Consider the following 20,378-nt stretch of genomic DNA (forward strand, 5'->3'; position numbering starts at 1 on the left):
TTCAGTAGTTGTGGCACGTGGGCTCAGTAGTTGTGGCTCGTGAGCTCTAGAGCACAGGCTTAGTAGTTGTGGCACACAGGCTTAGTTGCTCTGCAGCATGTGGGAACTTCCTGGACCAGGGATCAAACCCATGTCCCCTGCATTGGCAGGAAGATACTTAACCACTGCACCACCACGGAAGTCCCTGATAGGAATCTTTTGATTTCCATCTTAGTTGGAAATCTCCCTGATGTAAAGAAGCAAATTGAAGACAATGTAGTTGGATCAGCCCCTTATATCACTCAGATTGCAACCCAATTCTTTGAGGAATTAAAAACAACTCTTATTGTCTTACTAATTGAGTATAAGAACAGAAATGCAGCTCTAAAAGCAATTTAAAGCCCATCTATCCTTTTTACCAAACCCAAAACCTCCCCTATTCATCTCAAAAGGCTTGTAGATATCATAAAAGATGTGGACTAAGGAAACAAAATCCTTCTTGGAGAAAGTTACATCCTTCTTCTGTGCCTTTGAGATGTAAATATTCTACCTTGTCTTCTCTAGGAACCCAGAGCCATCTCTTGGAAATGCCAACTACAGGGAGGTAATTCTTATAAGAAGTGGAAAGAAAAAAAAAAGAAAGAAAAGAAAAGAAAAGAAAAAAAGAGGGGCTATTTGGATACCTGGGAATGAAAATCTTAAATGTCTTCTCCATTAATATTAGTAAAAAACTTTAGCCATCTGAGCAGGTAACTTTAACTTATGCCATCTGCCAAAAACACAATTCGGACCCAACTGTTCTTTTATAAACTAGTGAGTTTTGCATTGTTGTACGTGTCTAATGGCTAAAATTTTACAGCAAAAGCTATAGTATCTCTGTTTGCATCTGTCTTTTTGTTTCTGTATGTCAGATAGGTAGATACATAGACAGATAGATAGATAGATAGATGGACAGATATGTTATAGATGTGTGATTTTTCCACCTCTGGATGGTACTGCCAAAATTAATTTGTGAACTTTATTTAATTGGCTTAAAGAAAAAGGAATACTTATATAAATTAAGTACGCCTAAAACTCTCAAAAATATAGAAACTAACCTAAATGTTTTTCAAGTTCATGTGATCTGGGACAATCTTAAGTAAATAAAAGCTGGTTTAAGTTTGTTGATTTGATTAAAATAGGCATGTCTTCAGAGTTATCAGCATTTAATATAATGCAGACACAGAACTTTTATTCTACCCAAGTTCACTAGTAAAATAAGTTCGTGTTATCCCTGTTAGAGAATTCATTAGCAAGAAACAAAAAAACTTAAGATGATGATTATCTGTTCAATGTCTCATGAAATTTTTATGAGTAATCTAAACATAATAGTTAAGAACAAGTGAATTAAATGAATGTAATTAAGATAAAAGTTTATAAATTAACTTTTCTACAACAATTATGTTTTATGGTATGTATACTTAAAAATAGTTTCTAAAATCTTTTTGGCAACTTGAAACCTTAGAGCAAGACTAAGTTCAGTTAAATGATGGATGTTCATTGAGTATACAGATTATTTCCAAATAAGATTAAATATTGAAATATTAATTACTGAACAAAGGTTTATCTACTTTTGCTTTTTACAAAGGAATGAAAGATATTTGGGTTTTTCAGTAAACATGCTTTGTAACTCATTGAAAAATTTACTATGAGGAAGAACATGCTTCTAGAAATCATGAAATGTATCTGTAAATTTGCCAATATAGAGAATGCTGGTGTAACAGATAGTTCACAAGTGCTTACTTAGTTTTCACTATCAATTAAGGTTTCTAAGGGTTAAGAATTCTAATTAGTATATGTAATTAAAACTACTAGAAATACAGGCATAGCTTGTTTTATTGTGCTTTGCTTAATTGCGCTTCTCAGTTGTTGCTTTTTTTTTACAAATTGAAAATTTGTGGCAACCCTGCCTCGAGCAAGTCTATTGGTGCCATTTTTCTAACAGCATTTGCTCACTTCATGTCTCCATGTCACATTTTGATAATTCTCACAATATTTCAAACTTTTTCATTATTATTATGTTTGTTATGGTGATCTGTGAACAGTGATCTTTGATGTTAGTATTGCAACTGCTTTGGGGAGCCACAAATCAATGATGAACTTAATCTATAATTGTGTGTGTTCTGACTGTTCCATCAACCAGCCATTCCCCCATCTCTCTCCCTCATCTTGCGCCTCCCTATTAACTGAGATACAACAATATTGAAATAGGGACAATTAATAACCCTACAATGGCCTCTAAGTGTTTAAGTGAAATGAAGAGTCCCACGACTCTCACTTTAAATCAAAAGCTAGAAATGATTAAGCTTAGTGAGGAAGGCATGAGATACGCCAAAAGGTAGGCCTCTTGCACCAGACAGTTAGCCAAGTTGTGAATACACATGAAAAGTTCTTGAAGGAAATTAGAAGTGCTACTCCAGTGAATATACGAATGATAAGAAAGCTAAACAGCCTTATTGCTGATATGGAGAAAGCTTCAGTGGTCTGTATAGAAGATAAAACCAGCCACAACATTCCCTCAAGCTAAAGCCTAAACCAGAGCAAGGCCCTAACTCTCTTCAATTCTACAAAGCTGACAGGGGGTGAAGAAGCTGCAGAAGAAAAGTTTGAAGCTAGCAGAGGTTGGTTCATGAAGTTTAAGGAATGAAACCATCTCCATTACATAAAATTGCAAGGTGAAAAACCAACTGCTGATGTAGAAGCTGCAGCAAGTTATCCAGAAAATCTAGCCAAAATAATCAATTAATAAAGGTGGCTACAGGGACTTCCCTGGTGGCACAGTGCTTAAGAATCCACCTGTCAATGCAGGGGACACAGGTTCCATCACTGGTCTGGGAAGATCCCACATGCCACGGAGCAACTAAACCCATGCGCCACAACTACTGAGCCTGTGCTCTAGAGCCCACGGGCCACAACTACTGAGCCCATGTGTCACAACTACTGAAGCCCACATGCCTGGAGCCTTGCTCTGCAACAAGAGAAGCCACCGCAATGAGAAGTCTGTGCACCACAACAAAGAGTAGCCCCCGCTCACCACAACTAGAGAAAGCCTGTGCACAGCAATGAAGACCCAATGCAGCCAAAAATTAAAAATATAATAAAATTAATTTTTTAAAAATTAAAAAAAAATCAAGGTGGCTACACTAAACAACAGATTTTCTATGTATAAGAAACAGCCTTATCTTGGAAGAAGGTGACATCTAGGACCTTTATAGCTTGAGAGGAGAAGTCAAGTATGTCCATACAATGGAATATTATTCAGCTATGCAAAGAAATGAAGTTCTGATATATGCTACAACATGGATAAACATAGAAAACACTTTGCTAAGTGAAATAAACCAGATACAAAAGGTCAAATATTATATGACTCCACTTATGAGGTACCTAGAATAGGCAAATTCATAGAGACAGAAAATAGAATAGAGGTAACCAGGGACTGGAGGAGGAATGAGAAATTATTGTTTGATGATTACAGAGTTTCTGTTTGGGGTGATGAAAAAGTTTTGGAAATAGATAGTGGTGATTTACAATAGCCAGGACATGGAAGCAACCTAAGTGTCCATGGACAGATGAATGGATAAAGAAGTGGTACATATATACAATGGAATATTACTCAGCCATGAAAAGAAACGAAATTGAGTTATTTGCAGTGAGGTGGATGGACTTAGAGTGTGTCATACAGAGTGAAGTAAGTCAGAAAGAGAAAAACAAATACCATATGCTAACACATATATACGGAATCTAAAAAAAAAGATGGTTCTGATGAACCTAGGGGCAGGACAGGAATAAAGACACAGACATAGAGAATGGACTTGAGGACACAGGGAGGGGGAATGGTAAGCTGGGACAAAGTGAGAGAGTAGCATTGACATATATACACTACCAAATGTAAAATAGATAGCTAGTGGGAAGCAGCCATATAGCACAAGGAGATCAGCTCAGTGCTTTGTGACCACCTAGAGGGGTGGGATAGGGAGTGTGGGAGGGAGGCACAAGAGGGAGGGGATATGGGGATATGTGTATATGTATAGCTGATTCACTTTGTTATACAGCAGAAAGTAACACAACATTGTAAAGCAATTATATATACTCCAATAAAGATGTTAAAAAAAATACATAGTGGTGATGGTTGTACAACCTTGTGAATGTAATTAATGCCATTGAATTATATTCTTAAGATGGCTAAATGGAAATTTTAATTATATATGCATATATTTACTACAATTTAAAAAATTAATAGTGTAATATACTAAAAGACACTGAATTGTACACTTTAAATGGGTAAATTATACGATATATGAATTATATCTCAATAAAGCTGTTTTTTTAAAAAAAAAGTAGCACATTTTTCTGCAACTTGCTATTTTACTTTTAACAATATATCCTAGGGAACTTTCCAAGTCAGGACATAGATAAATTCTTTGTTCTTATTTTTTTATTTACTATAGCTGTGGTTATGCAGATATACTATGGTTTATTAAGCAGTCCAATAAGGCTGGACACATGGGTTGTTTTAAGTCTTTTGCTATTTCAGACAGTGCTACAGTGAATAAGTTTATACAAACAAGTGAATGCATCACATGAACATATCAAGTCTGTTGTAATACTTACGAATTTTAATCTGTTAAGTGAGAATTATACTGTCCAATTATTATAATTGTTGTTGAGAGTATTTTGTGTGTTTTAGGGCCATTTGTATTTCTTTTTTCTGTGAATTGTGTATGTGTCTGTTGCTGTTCTATTGGTGTGGTTGGTCTTTTATAAATTCCCTTTTAAAGGAGCTTTTATATATTAGGGAGGTTAGTCCTTTGCCTTCGATAAGAATTGCAAACATTATTCTGTTTGCAGTTTGTCTTTTGATTTTGCTTATTTTTTTATGCTTAAGTTTTAACTTTTATATAGTCAAATTTATCTTTTTTTTTTTTTTTTCCGGTATGCGGGCCTCTCACTGTTGTGGCCTCTTCCGTTGTGGAGCACAGGCTCCGGACGCACAGGCTCAGCGGCCATGGTTCATGGGCCCACCTGCTCCGCGGCATGTGGGATCTTCCTGGACCAGGGCACGAACCCATGTCTCCTGCATTGGCAGGCGGACTCTCAACCACTGTGCCACCAGGGAAGCCCAAATTTATCAATTTTTGAGTCATTTATAAAAGGTCATCCCTGCTGCAAAGTTATAAAGGAATTTGTCCAGTTTTCTTCAATTAGTTTTATTATTTTAATTTCTACATCTAGGTATTTGAGCCATTTGGAGTTCATCCAGGTACATGTTGTGAGGAATGGATTTAGCTGTATGTTTTGCCAGATGTCAGATATCAGCCTTAGTTGTTCCAACAGCAGTTTTTAAAATAAAGTTCATATTTACCTGACTACTTGAGATTCCACCTTTATTGTATCAGCTCTGGTATATATTGTTTTTGTTTTGGGGTTTTTTTTTTGGCCGTGCCACACGGCTTGCAGGATCTTAGTTCCCTGACCAGGGATTGCACCTGGGCCCTGGCAGTGAAAGTGCCAAGTCCTAACTACTGGACTGCCAGGGAATTCCCTGGTATATATTGTATTTATTTCTGGACTTTCTATTTCAGTCTTTTAGTGTGTCTGTCTGCTCATACACCAGTATCACACTGTTTTAATTAGTAACTTTAAAAAAATTACGTTTTCATGTGTGGTCAGGCTAGTCCTCTCTCATTGCTCTTCCTTTTAGCGTTTTCCTGGCTATCTTTGCTTATTTTTCTAACCAGTACTCTTTTATCACTACTGTGACCAAGCAGGCCCCTATGGTGTCTTCCCAGGACAGACCCCTCCCCCATATCCTCTGCTTTAGCTCCTGTCTGAAGTACCTAGATAATAGTATCTGCTGCACATTTCTGGAGTTGTTTTACAGATGCAAAAACCCCCACAAAATGGAACAAATTAACTACTTGATGACCATGAGCATGTAGTCCCCAGACCTACTGGTGCCTAAGGATTGATAATGTTAACCCCTGTTACCTCACCATCAACCAATCAGAGAACTGTGCACGAGCTGATCACTTACCCTGGGACTCCTCCTCCCTCACCTTGCCTTTAAAAATGCTTTGCTGAGACCCATTGGGGAGTTTGGGCTTTTTGAGCATTAGCTGTCTTGGACTACTTGTATGGCACCTTACAATAAATGCTGCACTTTCCTTCACCATGTTACCAAGTCCAAGTTCGCTCTGCTCACCGAGTGACAGGCCAATAAATCGGGAGACAAGGTGTTGAGGCAAAGAGTAGTGACTTTATTCCAAAAGCCGGCAGACCAAGATGGCAGACTAGTGTCCTACAGTGTCTTATCAGTGTCTGGATGCTAGTTTCTTTTATAGAACAGAGAGGGGAGGAGGTGAGGAAGTAAAGTAAAAAGGCCATAAGTCTTGCAAAATATCTCCTGGTTTTGGCCAGCCACAGGGAGGGGATATGTTAATTTCTTCTTTTCTGCAGCCATTCACAGGTGGGCAGGGTCAGGGTGCTTCCCTGTGAGCTGAACAAAGGCACTTTAGTTTAACATTCAGGCAGAGGGGCAGGGTTTCCCGAGGAAGGCCATTACATATGCCAATAGCTATAGATAGAACAAAAGCAATGGAAAGCAAAGGTCAAAGTAAAAGAAACAGATCCAATATGGAGTCAGATTTTGCTCTTCCCTGTTACAACCACAACCTGGTGTCAGTCGATTGGCTTTACTGTGTGCAGGTGAGCAGACCCAAGTTTGGTTCAGCAACAATACCTTATAAACCATTTAGTTCTGAAACCAAGCAGGACCCTGTGGGGCCCTCCCTGGTACAAATCCTTTCCATGTCCCCCATTTCTTGTTTGTAGGAAATAGGCTTCCTTCAGCCTCCTTGACCTTCCCTGAGTTCCAAAGGGCAGATTCAAACAGTTCGCTAATTAGCGAAGGAAGGGGATGTAGAAACAAGGGAGGAGTGGTCAAGAAACACTAGTGCAGACTTGGGGCAGGGTCCTGGCTCCTCCTCAAGGAATATACATAAAAATACCTTTGAGTTCTGCAGGAACTAATGCCCCCACCCAGGTGGAGGATGGTAACTTCAGGTAACTTTTGCCTATAAAAACCTCTCCCCTAAGACCATTGGGGAGTTTGGGGGTTTTGAGCACAAGCCACCTGTTCTCCTTGCTTGGCCCTGCAATAAACCTTTCTCTGCTCCAGACTCTGATGTTTTGGTTTGTTTGGCCTCACTGTGCGTTGGGCACACGAACTTGTGTTCAGTAACAGCCAGCAGGCTAGAATCAAGTCTGCAACATAATCCATTCCAGTTCTGCAACATAATCCATTCCAGTTTATCAAGTCTTAATGCTTTTTTTTAGCAGAAATTGAATAAATCACTTGCAATAAAACTGTAAATACAATTTGGTAAACAGTTTTTTCATTTAAGCACTTTCCTGTTATTACAGTCTTTTTAAACATAACATTCCATAATTTCCATAACTATTCATCTACTGTTGGATACTTTCCATTTTCCCTATTGTTTCTATTCCTTTTCATTATGAAAAACAAAACAACAACCCTGCAATGAGTATCTTTATGCATAAGAACACTTTAAATAGTTTTCGGCACTGATCTTTAGTGGGATTATTGAAGTGGCATCTTTAAAATTGTGGATACACATTACAAAACCTTCTACCTGTTTACACTCCAACAAGCTAGTTCATGCAGCATCAACTTTGCCACACTTTTCTCATCAGCAATTGATTACCTCAGTACTTTGAAAGGTCACTTACAGCATTTTAAGTGTGCAAACGTGGGGTGAGTGGGCTCCATTGTGTTGGGATTAGTTGTAGCCAATGGGGGAGGTTAGATTGCCCAGGGACTGAATTGTTCTTCTGTTCGTTTTTTTGTCTGCTTTTTGTTTTCTCAATTCTGACTAAATTGTTTTTAACAAATGAGGTTTCCAAAGACAATGAGGAAAAGTGGAGATCAGGAAGGAATAGTTTCATTATAGTTTCATTATGGAGTAAATAGAAAATGTTTTCTATTTCAAATAAGTTACTCATAAACTTTTGGAACACTACCCATTGAAAAGCTGAAGGCTACATGAATTATGTTTTGGTACAGTTGGTACCAGTGTTAAGATATCAGTGTTCACAATGAAAATGTTTATTACTGCTGACTGAAAAAAACAGAAAACAAAAAACAAAAAACAAACCCACTATTCAAAGTGGGAATTAAAAAAAAAATCACCCGCCTTGAGCCCATCAGGAGGATCAAAGCACCTTTTAAAGCCTGTGTACACAATTTACACATTAAACCACTCGTCATTGAGCCAACAAAATGACAGCTTTTTCGATACTGGGAAAGAAAAAAACTCACACTAGAAAAGTATATTATACAACCAACTTCCTTGAGGTAATGGCAAGGGCATATCACCGCAAGAAAAAAGGGAAGAGCATTAAAAAGTTCCTTCTCAGCCCTTAAGTCCTTTAGAGAAATGATTGCCTTTTAACTCATTTTTGGACATGTTTTGGATGCATTTTGGATACAAAGGTCTATTCTTTGTTATCTTAAGAGCACTGTTTTGTTTCCATTTTCTCCCCATTTCTCCATAATCGTTTGATTCTAAATACCATTTCCATGACAGGAAAGTGGCTTCTTTTTGTACTTGGCAGATATTGCTATAAGTATGTGAAAGTGTCATTTGGATGTCATTGGCCCAGTCAACCCTCTTCCAATTTGTAATTTTGCTCTTTCAGTTTGTATTTTTCATTTCTCTTTTCTCCTTTCTTCCGTTTCAGTGGCCCATCATTTGCCGTTTCTCTTATTCTTTAGCACCTCATTAGGAGTGGGTAGGCAATGGGGAGGAAGGAGTGTATAAACTCAAACCTGTTAACTCTTGGAAAAAATATTTCAGTGAAGATCTCTGAAGTTATGACCCTTAAAGTTATTTTGTTTCCGAAACGTGTAATCTTATGCAAATTGAAGACTAACATCTCCAGCCAGTCCTAGAATTGTATTTTGGGGGGGCACAGGGTGAGGAACTTGAATCAACCCTTGCATTTAGAGCACCAGGACTTGAAAAGCCAAGTGCAATTATGTAAGTCAGTATTTTAAATAATACAACCTCTACCAGAATTTCTTGTTTTTCCTTCATCTCCATATTCTCGGAATAGGAATACTGATAGGGCTGTTTTAATTGTACAGCGAATGCGGGTGCAATGCAAGTTCAAAACAAGTTTGGGGGCTGGTTTATGTGAACCTGAGTTAGCTGCTTGGCAATCAACACGGTTTTTCATTCAACAGAATCTCGTGATGCTTCTGGGTGAAGAACTTGCCCTTGTTCCTGTCAGATTTAAATAATAAAAATGATGCTTAAAAATTATGTCCTCTTGAATAACTCGTGTCAGGTCAGTTCTTAGGCCTCCCTCTTCCTCCTCAGGTTCCTGGCAGGAAACGCGTGGAGAAGGAGAGGATGAAAACGTTCCAGTTCCCAGCTGCAGCGCGTTAGAAAAATTTTCCATTCGTTAGTTGAGCCCTTGACTGCTTGAAAAGTGTGGTTTGAAACAGGGTTTCTCTTATCTCTTTTTAAAAGCCTCTTTCTGGTATAGTGTTACAAATAGCAAGCGGGTTTCCGATTTAACCACCAAGTGACGCCCCCTCCCCTCCAGCCCTGAGGCTCTTTAAAACAAAATAACCAAAATTCAGGTTCTGTAAATTCTAGAGGGGGAGGGTGGGAAACCAGGCTTGTGGAGGGCAACGGACTACAATTCCCACAAACCCTCGCAGGCTGGTATCCAGCCTGTCTCTCCCCTCTCCCCTTCCCCACGCCCCTGTGCCCTGCGCTTGCGCGGAAGGCCCTCCGCTTAGAGGAGGGGGCGGGGACAGAACTACGCGCCTGGAGGAAAAGGAGGAGGAGGAGGAAAAAAAGAGACCATAGACTTCCACCTGGGCCTAGAGCGGTTCTTAAAGTAGCGGGGAGAGGCGGGCGGGTTGGGACCACCTTCAATACAGGCCGCCGGCGGTATCATGGCGACCCGGAACGCCCCTCCCCAAGGTGAGCGGCCGGGGCCCGAAGTAGTATCTTGGAGACGGCTCACAGCTCTCGACCTTGGCTCGGGGGTGCGTCTTTCTTCCCCTGTCCCAGGGTTCCTGGGGGCTCTGTTTGCTTGAGGCAACCCTTTGAGCACCCACTTCGGACTAGACTCGCTCTCCCCTCTAGGACCCTCGCCCTCAACACAGCCCCACCTCCTGCCTTACCTTCACCTCCGGCCGTTCCTGTCCGTCTTCTAATGTTTTTTGGTTGTTGTTTTTTTTAAGTCTTGGTTTTGAAATCATTTCTTCTTGTCGGGCCTCTAACCGGTTCCGTCAGTGGAGGACCCCCCTTCTTTCTCCCACTGATGAAAACGGACCCTGCACTGACCCTGAACCTGAGATTTGGGGGTGACCTTTCATGCTGTGAAACTTTGAACTGACCCGCTGAGATTGGGGGGAGACCCTGCTGTGAAACTCTGACCTGTCCCTACTGAGATTTGGGGTGTAGGGGTGACCCCTCTGCTGCGTAACTGACGTTGCCCCGGCACCCAGGCCGGTCTCTGGGCCTTTGAGAAGGAGATGCATGGCCCTTTACTCTCAAGGCCCTAGTCTCAGGGATTGGGTATAAGAAACTTTGTTTCCATCTGGGCGTTTTTAGCTGTATGCCAAATGTAACAATGAGCTGTAACAGATGAAAATGTACAGGGCATTTTTAACTTTCGGTTGACTGTAAATTTGTTGCTTTCATTTTTTGCTTTGAAGAATATGAAAGTGATGATGACTCTTATGAAGTGTTGGATTTAACTGAGTATGCAAGAAGACACCACTGGTGGAATCGAGTGTTTGGCCACAGTTCCGGACCTATGGTAGAAAAATACTCAGTAGCCACCCAGATTGTAATGGGTGGAGTGAGTGGCTGGTGAGAAAAACATCTTTTTTTGTTAAATTTCATTGGGAGCCTGACTACTGCCCTTTTGTATCTGGGCCAATTACGTGCTCAGTCAGTGGCTTTACACTGTTAATCCCAGAAGAGCTGTACCTTGAGGCTTTTCTCTGTGGTATGATTAGTGTAATCAACACTTAGAGACTGTTGGGTTTTGGTGATCATCCTCCGCCACCCTCCACTGTTCCCTCCTCACCCTTCCTTTGATTCTTTGTATATTTTCGCCCATTTCAGATTTCGCAGACATAGTGAATCTGATTCAGTGACAGTGGGTAAGGAGGGAAAAATATAGAAGACTTAATTATATGTAAATAATTTTTACTTGTTCAGTGCTAACAACCGGAAAACCCTGTGAGAATTCCCGCAGTAAAACTGGTCTCCAGGATTATCAGCCCTGTGGAGAGCAGTGTAAAATTTTCAGTAAAAAGTACTGATTATGATACAGATGATTCTAATTTGGATTATGATAATACTTTGAAGAAGAGTTGTAGATTGGGTCTTGGTTGGAATTAAAGGACTGATTGCTTACTCAGTAATAATACTGTGGAGTACATTAAGGGGGAGAGGTTAATAAGCATTAACCTAACCAGTTAACATTTCAGATCACATGATTATATAATTGCTACTGTAGATATAATTCTGTTATTCTTAGACTAAAAGATTAGCCAAATAACAAGGGTCAGAAACAAGTTTGACTCTTTATTTTGAAAATGTTCATGACCCTAGAGAATTTCTGAAGTTAGTGTACGTGCTTAACTTGTGAGTAATCATTTATTTCTTAGATTCTAAGTTAAATTCATCTTACATTAATTTAAATATTTACATATTTAAACTGAGTATAAAATGATTTTTTTGATTTGTGTTTTACTTGCACCTTGGAACAATGGTGCACTCTTTTATGCCTTTTTTTAATAAATGCCATTTTATGGTAGAAACACTCACTGTGAAGATTCTGTGACAAAGAGGTGCAGTATTTATTCATGATGTGTACTTATTAGTGCTGCTTATGAAAAAAGCCTGCAGTTAGAGAGATGCCTGGTCAGAGCCCTGGTTATTCAGATGATTTTTCACAGGCCAGTGGTACCTTGATGCCCACAATTCAGGGCCTGGCTTTCTGCTTAAATAAGCTCACAATTTGGTGCCATGGGTGATGGGTTAATGTGAGTCAAGGCCTAAAGCCCCACCTTAAAAGAGACTAAAAAATAATTGAGCAATAGAATTAAATTGCTGTGTGTTTTCTCCTTGTAGGCTAAGCTTGGTGAGAAGCCCAATGATTGGCAGAAGTTTGCTTGGAAAGCCTAGAGACAGAAGAGGGGAAGTTAGTAGACTCATTTTAGTGGCTCATGCCGTCAAGCAAAGGATAGACATGCTTGTGGAGCACATTCCCCAGGATATTGTTAAGACCTGGCTGCTGCTTGCCTCCTCTGTTCCCTTTTCTGAGTCTTTGTTGCTGTCTCCCTTACTGAGGGACCCATATGTTTGAACTGTAGCCAGGTGTCAGTCCAGGAGCTGTGTAATAGGACTCTAATATTATACAGGTGATTTGTTGCAATGACTTTAGATTCAGTGTAATAAATTTTTGGAATTTTCTTAGGGTATGAAACTGATGTACTGTTGTGGCATACATTAAGGAGGAATGGTTACTAGATGTTAACTTAACGAGTTAATAATTCAGACCAATTCAGGACATGAATGGGAAACTGAGGAGATTATGTTTAGCTGTAGGTAGCTATAGGATCTTGATCATAATAAGAAATTAAAACTGATAGCAGGATGGGTGGCTGCTAGGCGAGATGGGAGGTGTGAAGATTAGCTAGAGTGTCCTTAGTGTGGTCTGGAAGCAAGGTAGTGATGCCCTTGAGGATGGAAAGAAGACAAAAGACAATCAAATGATGTTTTGGCAGTACTCGAGTAGTTGGACCCCAAAGGCAATGAAGAAGGCAGCCTGAGATGCATGAGGTAACAAGCCTAGAGAATGGTGCAGTCACTTACAAATTGGGACCTTAGCAACAGCTGGTTTGGTTGGAAAGATGTTTGCTTTGGGACATTTTGAATATGTGGTTCTGGGTGGCAAGAGAAGCTCATCATTTAATTGGAAATGTAAATTTTCCATTTATGAAGGTGTATGTGTATTAGTTTCCTAAGGCTGTTGTAACAAAGTACCACAACTAGGTAGCTTAAAATGAGAGAAACTTATTCTCTCACAGGTCTGGAGGCTAGAAATTTGAAAGGTGTCAACAGGGTTGGTTCCTTCCTGGAGGCTCAGGGAGAATTTGTTCCATGCTTCTCTCCTGTCTTCTGGTGGTTGCCAGCAATCCCTGGCATTCCTTGACTTGTAGACATATCACTCCAATTCTGCCTCTGTCGTCACATGGCTGTCTTCCCTCTGTGTATCTCTATGACACATTGGATCTGGGGCCCACCCAACTCCAGTATAGCCTCATCTGAACTAACTACATCTACAATGACCTTATTCCAAATAAGGTCACATTCTGAGGTTCTAGGAAGGACATGGATTTCGGGGGTGACACTCTTCAACCCAGTACAGAAGGCTGGAGTTGGAAATCTGAGATTCTTTTGCGTACTGGGTCTGGAATACTTAAGGGAATAATGAGCTCACTGAAGGAGAGAATCAAAAAAGAAGTATGGGTTGACATCCTTACAGGATAGATGAGACAAAACAGGTTTAATATAGAGATAGAAATAGATAAGGAAGCCATGAGAAATATGGGCTGAAGTATAGTTGTGAAGGTGGAACTCCAGCTGGACCTTAAAGTGTAGGAAAGTTTTAGATAGGTAGAGCTAGGTAAAAACCCCTAGAAAGAGAGAGGTTAATAGCTTGAGCAACAGTGGTGACATATTTGGAAACTGGGTTGGAGCAGAAGGTTTGGGTAGAGTGAGAGTCGGCCAGGTGTGTGGAACATCTTGAGTGTATTAAAAAAACCAAAACAAAACTAAGCACTTTTATTATGAGGAATTTCAACTTAATACAAGTATAGAAGGAAGAGTATAACGAACCCCTGAGTACTCAACATTCAGTTTCAGTAGCCAGTCTTTTTCCTGTAAATTCCCCTCTTCTTCTCTCCATCCCTTATTTCGAAGCACATCTCAGACAATTTAGATTATGCACTTTTGACTAGTCTATATAACTGACGGGAAACATTGTGGGTTTCTGAGCGGGTAAGGGGCATGATCAAAAGAACTGGGAAGACATTAAGATTTTATTAGGAAAGCAGTGAAAAGTAGAGGGAGAGAGTTTAGTACATCATTGGTTGTTCTCATCCTTTGTCATTTCTTCCATTAAAGGTGTGCGGGATTTTTGTTCCAGAAAGTTGGGAAACTTGCAGCAACTGCAGTAGGTGGTGGCTTTCTTCTCCTTCAGGTATGTCAGAGCTTTTGGTCCTTGCCTCTGCTTACATATGTAGCCCTTAGGAACTGAGAAAGTCAAGTTTAGCCATTTCACTCCTGTCCATTTTAATAGAAGGTGGAATTTCTCTTTTAGGCCTCAGTTTATGGAAAAACTAAAATGAGCTTTGAAAGCTGGCATCTGTCATGAAAAGCATCAATTTAAATACTTCTGAGGTTTTCTAAGCATAGTTTGATCCCAGCTATTAAAAACACAACTGTTAAAATTTGAGGTATCTCATTTTTTGTTATTTACCTAATTTCCTTGAAGCATCTCCCTGGAAAAATAAACATTTCATCAATAGCATAACCTGTTCATGCTGACCATTTAAAACATATATTTAAAATTCACACACACTCTCAAGAACCTGCTGTATAAAAAAATAAATAAAATATAATTCAAAAAAACATTCACACACACTCTCATACACAATATGTAAAATTCAAGAAGTCTCTTTCCTGTTTCCTAGCCAGTTTTCCTTCCTAGGGGAAAATGCTGTTAGCAATTTCTAACATGTTTTTTAAAACTAGTTATATAGAAAGTGGAAAATTGGGTTTAAAAAACCATTCATAATCCTATTTCTGAGGCAGGTGGACTTGAAGTTTTAGTCTTGTTCATGTTCCTCTAAGTATAAGGTTCAAAAATGCTTTGCTGTTAGAGGATGTTTATCAGGATATTATCTGGCATTCATGTCTGTTTGGCATATATTTTCCCCAAAATATCATTCCCTGAAGATCAAATATAGTAAATCCTAAAATTGAAAATTTCTGGGAATGAATGTTAGCAACAATTTTAAAGATACAGAAATCTGTCAGATTTTAAAAATGATTGATGGTCATAGCAACCAAAATCTGAGTTCAGCACCTAAGCCATTGATCATGTAATAACCAGTGTCATTACCTGAAGTACAAAGGGACTGGATTCATATGTGTTAAGCACAGATTTTAAGTTGTTTACTAAGCAGTTTAAATATATACATATATATATATTTTTTTTTTTCTGTTGGTGGTATTATTAGGGGTAATTGCTTATGACTTGTGGTAAGAGGTAAAAAGGAATATGGTTCATATCAAAATTTAGTCCTTTGGATGAATATGCCAGTATTTGTACAAAGGAGAATTTTATTTAAGCTGATTTTTGACTTGGGTTTATATAGAACCAAGAATTAAGATATTTATATAGTTATCAAGAATCAAGATAGTGAATTCTATAGCTATTTTGAAAACTCAGTTGTCATTTCTGTTTAGTGGAAAAGGGTACTGGACCAAAGCAGAGTTCCCTAAAATGTTAACAGATAGAATTATACATTTCTGTGTACTCTGCATGTCAGTTTTTCAGAAGTCCATTTCAGTCCACTTGATATGTACCCTTCAAACCCACGTTTTGCTGTTGCCACCTTCTACTTCGTGTCTAGTCCACATATTGTTTGAAGTCACTGATTAGAAGAGCATGAGACCTGTCAGCATCAAACCAATTTTTCCCACAAATATGACTTACCTTGAAAACTCAGTAGAAGGAAACAAAGAAGAAAAAAGAAACAAATGGCATTTAGGCTAATTACCTATTATTTAGTCTCGCTTCCATATTTTTATTAAAGATAAATATTAGTTTGCTGACAACTTAAAGCTTTTCTAGTAACTCAGGTGTTTTCCAGTAGATATTTACCACACTGCCATCTTAAAACAGACAGTGGTATATAAATCTTTTCAATTTATTTATTTATTTTTTTGAGTTGTACATGCTCATAATTCAGAGGGTCAAGTACATGTATAATGCTTATTACAGATTAGGGTAGTTCTTTGCCTCCCTCGCTACCTCCCCATTCTTCCCTGCCTTGAGGTAACCAGTTTGAACTACTAGCTGATTCTTAAGGTATTTATTTCCTTTTTCCTAAACAAGTGAATTGGACATTTCTTTATCTTTCAGTTTGAGGTATTAACTGTTGTCTTCCCGTTATGGAATATGGGAATTTAGCTATGACGTATTGAACGTCTGTGTGCCCCACCCCCCCAACCCCCACATCATCTGAGTTTTGTTTTTTCATAATTGTATATGTATTAGATCATTACCTGGAGTTCACTGAGCTCTGGAATCTGTAAAGTAATGTCTTTAACCATGTTCAGGAAGGTTTTGGCCATTATTTTTTGAAATATTTTCTCCTATTCTTTCTTCTCCTTCTGAACATGACTCTGATTGATGAATGTTGGGCTCTTTGATAATGTTCTGAGGTTTTGTTCATCTAGTTTTTCAGTCTTTTTTTTCAGATTGTGTAATTTCTAGTGATCTAGCTTCAGGTTCACTGACTCTGTGTCATCTACCTTCTGCCGTTAAGGCTATCCAGTGAATTTATTTCATTGGAATTTTTTGGTTCTTTTTATATTTCCAATTCTAGAATTTTCCAATTCTAGAATTTTCATTTGGTTCTTTTTATATTTTCTATATCTCTGATGAGATTTCTTATCTTTTCATTGATTACAACTGTAGTTTCCTTTACCTCATTGAGCATAGTTACAGTACTGCTTTAAAGTCCTGTAAATTTCAATATCTGGGTCATCTCAGAGTTGGCATCTGTTGATTTTCTTTTGCGACTAGGCCACATTTTCTTGTTTTATCATATCAAATAACTTTGTATTTTATCCCTGGGCATTAGGAATGTTACATCGTGGAGAATCTGGATTCTGTTTTATTCCTCCAAAGTTTGTTAATGTTTTGATTCTAGTAGGCAGTTAACTTGGTTAGACTCAAATTGCAAACTCCATTTCACCTGTGGTGGATAGTGGCTCAAATCTCAGTTTATTATTTTTTATTTTTATTTTTATTTTTTTTTGCGATACGCAGGCCTCCCACTGTTGTGGCCTCTCCCGTTGTGGAGCACAGGCTCCAGGCGCGCAGGCTCAGTGGCCATGGCTCACGGGCCCAGCCGCTCCGCGGCATGTGGGATCTTCCCAGACCGGGGCATGAACCCTTGTCCCCTGCATCGGCAGGAGGATTCTCAACCACTGCGCCACCAGGGAAGCCCTCAGTTTATTTATTTTTTAAGCCTTAGCCAGAGTGCTTCATTATGCCCCATGAATGTGTGGTTCAGAACTTGGGTAGAGTTTACACATAGGATTTGGGGCTCCCCTTCTCTAGCTGTGTCCTTTCTGGCAGCTGTTATTGTCCTGGGCTCTGCCCTCTGGTTCTTCAAGCCAGAAAGGTGACATGTTTTCTATTGAACTTTTAGCCACCCTGCAACTGCATCTTATCCTCAGGATAAAGCCAAAAAAATGGGCAACTTACCTTACATTGGTCTCTTCCTACAAGTTTCACCTCCTCTTCAAAATCTGCTTCCTTTTGTTAATTCTGGAGCCCTTGTGTTTTAACCAGGGTTTATAGTCGCTGTCTATGGGAGGGACCTTAAGGTTCATTATCCCCTCCATGTCTGTGACCCAAATTGCCATGTCAGGTATTGCCAGGAAAAGCTTTCACTTGCCATTTGGTTTCATTACCACTCTGTTTTGCTGAGGCTAGAAATCTAAATGTTCATATATCGTATTAGCAACCTAGTTGGTTTAGAATTAACCATTTTTATCACATTTTTGCAGATTGCCAGTCACAGTGGCTATGTGCAGGTCGACTGGAAGAGAGTTGAAAAAGATGTAAACAAAGCAAAAAGACAGATTAAGAAACGAGCAAATAAGGCAGCACCTGAAATCAACAATATAATAGAAGAAGTAAGACAATGTACATTTTTGGCTCCTTTTTTTTTTAATGAATCTCAGTAGAAAATGTGACTAGGGATTATCTTCTTTAAAAAAAATTGGTGTTTCTGGTCATATCTAGAGCATTAAGTAAAATTTGGGATCAAGCCACCATTTAAATCACTCATTTTTTTTTTACTTGTTAACTAAAACTACCTTTTTCTTTTTTTTGAAGTGGAATAGTTTGAAGATGTATATATTTATTTTATTAATATATATATTAGTTTTATTCATGTTTTTATGTGAATTTTGCCTGTTTTCTTCTTATATTCTGTTTAGAATTGAATTGAATGCTCCTTTGCCTTTATTTTAATTCTGTCCTTTTACTTCCCCCAACTTTTATTTTGAAAAATTTCAGATCGGTTGAAAAGTTGAAAGACAAAAACAGTGAATACCCAAATACCCTTCACCTATTCATCAAATTGTTCATGTTTCACCACATTTGCTGGTGTGTGTGTATGTGTGTGTGTGTGTGTGAGTGTGTGAGTGAGTGAGAAATTTACCCTTTTTTTTGTTTTTTCCCGAACTGTTTAAGACATCAGGTCTTTTTATTCTTAAATACTTCAGCACATATGTCCCAAGAGTACGGATATTCTCCTGTACTATTACCATTACCCTTATTAATCCCCCAAACTTAACATGATACAATAATATTTCCTAATATAGAGTTCATATTACAATTTTTCCACAAAATATCTTTTACATCTTTTCCCCCCGATTAAGAATTACATATTGCATTTGGTTGTCATGTCTCTGAAGTCTGCTTTAATCTTAGATGGTCCCCTCGTCTGTTTTTTTGTTTTTGTTTTTCTGTCTTTCATGACACATTTTTGAAACATCTAGGCAGAGTATCATACAGTCTGGCTTTGTCTGATTGCATCTTCATGATTTTATTTGGGTTAAACATTTTATCACGGTGTTATTTTTTTGATCCTGTGCATTTTTTCTTACTGGCTAAGTGAACTGACTGTTATAAGTATCATTGTGCATAGGCTGTGGGAATTTATTAAATCATCTACGTTAAAAACTTGCTGAATGGACCATTTATGCCAGCTTTATAGGGAGATTTCTTTTTACCTGTGAGAATTTTGCTGTCCATATGCCTGTTATCTCAGAAGCAGGAAGTTTACTGGGCCTGGCTGGGGGCTCTAGGCTCCTTCAGTTTGTAGCGGACAGCCCTGGCATCTTGTCTGGTTGTTGGCACCTACAATAGTAGGTACACAAGAATTTTTGCTGAATATTTACTGAATTGAGGAAAACATCTGAAAACGATACTTAGCTCTGGATTTAATAATTAAGAATATTTTTAAGAATTTATATCTTTTCTTTTTCTTATTGTGGTAAAATATACATAACATAAAATTTACCATTTTAACTATTTTTAAATGCACAATTCACTGGCATTAAGTACATTCACACTTTCGTGTGACCATTACCACTATCCATTTCCAGAACTTTTTCATCATCCCAAATAGAAACTCTAACCATTAAGCAGTAATTCCCACAATCAACCCCTCTCCCCAGCCCTTGGTAACCTCTGTTCTACTTTCTGTCTTGATGAATTTGACTATTCATATAAGTGGAAATTATAACAACATTGTCCTTTTTTTGTCTGTCTTATTTCACTTACTGTAATGTTTTCAAGATTCATCCATGTTGTAGCACAATTCAGAGTATTTTTCTTTAAACTTTGTTTCAGGCAACAGAATTTGTCAAACAGAACATTGTGATATCCAGTGGATTTGTGGGAGGCTTTTTGCTAGGCCTTGCATCTTAAGGATATGAATGTTCTATCACAGTGGAGTCACCTCTGAGAAGAGAAATGGTGGTGACAAGATGGTCTCAGCATTACCCATTGACAGATTCTCCAGGATGACAAGAAACAACTAGCTGGACAGTACCAAACTCACTGCTTAGCATTTTGCCATCTGAAATTTGGCAGACTGGTATCTGCTATAAAACAATCTATATGGTCTGTGTATAATAGTATTCCTAAGCAAATCATGGCTTTCATTATTTTTTAAAAACTTGCATCTGTTTAAAATTTGCCTATAAAACACCACCGTTGGATGTAGATATGGAGAGAGAAAAAAATTTGTTGGCTATATTCCCCAGTGAAGTATCATCCTCGTTTTATTTAAATAGGATGTTCTCCATCGTGCTTTTTAGTGTAGTGCCAGTAATTTAAAAATTTGTATTATAGCTTCAACAGTAGGGCTGACTTTTTTTTTTTTTTTTTTTTTTTTTTTTGTGGGCCGCCCCCCCCCCGGGCTTGCC

The 20,378-nt window shown here is 38.5% G+C and overlaps 1 protein-coding gene across 1 annotated transcript; it reads left to right on the forward strand.

Annotated features, from left to right (window-relative positions):
• Positions 1 to 9,868: 9,868 nt before the first annotated feature.
• Positions 9,869 to 20,262, forward strand: FUNDC1 (FUN14 domain containing 1). The gene is made up of 5 exons (XM_024734195.1): positions 9,869 to 10,034; positions 10,775 to 10,931; positions 14,262 to 14,337; positions 17,946 to 18,074; positions 19,801 to 20,262. The coding sequence occupies exons 1-5, from the start codon at positions 10,007 to 10,009 to the stop codon at positions 19,876 to 19,878; spliced, it is 468 nt and encodes a 155-aa protein (XP_024589963.1). The 5' UTR covers positions 9,869 to 10,006; the 3' UTR covers positions 19,879 to 20,262.
• Positions 20,263 to 20,378: the final 116 nt, after the last annotated feature.

The sequence above is a fragment of the Neophocaena asiaeorientalis genome, unplaced genomic scaffold (genome assembly GCF_003031525.2).
Source record: "Neophocaena asiaeorientalis asiaeorientalis breed wild unplaced genomic scaffold, Neophocaena_asiaeorientalis_V1.1 scaffold426, whole genome shotgun sequence".
In the NCBI taxonomy this organism is placed as follows: domain Eukaryota; kingdom Metazoa; phylum Chordata; class Mammalia; order Artiodactyla; family Phocoenidae; genus Neophocaena; species Neophocaena asiaeorientalis.

Bases quoted from the DNA above. Each gene is read 5' to 3' on its own strand.
- FUNDC1 (XM_024734195.1), top strand. From the start codon at position 10,007: ATGGCGACCCGGAACGCCCCTCCCCAAG. The intron at 10,035-10,774 runs GTGAGCGGCCGG...TTTGCTTTGAAG, and splicing joins CCGGAACGCCCCTCCCCAAG to AATATGAAAGTGATGATGAC. The intron at 18,075-19,800 runs GTAAGACAATGT...ACTTTGTTTCAG, and splicing joins TCAACAATATAATAGAAGAA to GCAACAGAATTTGTCAAACA.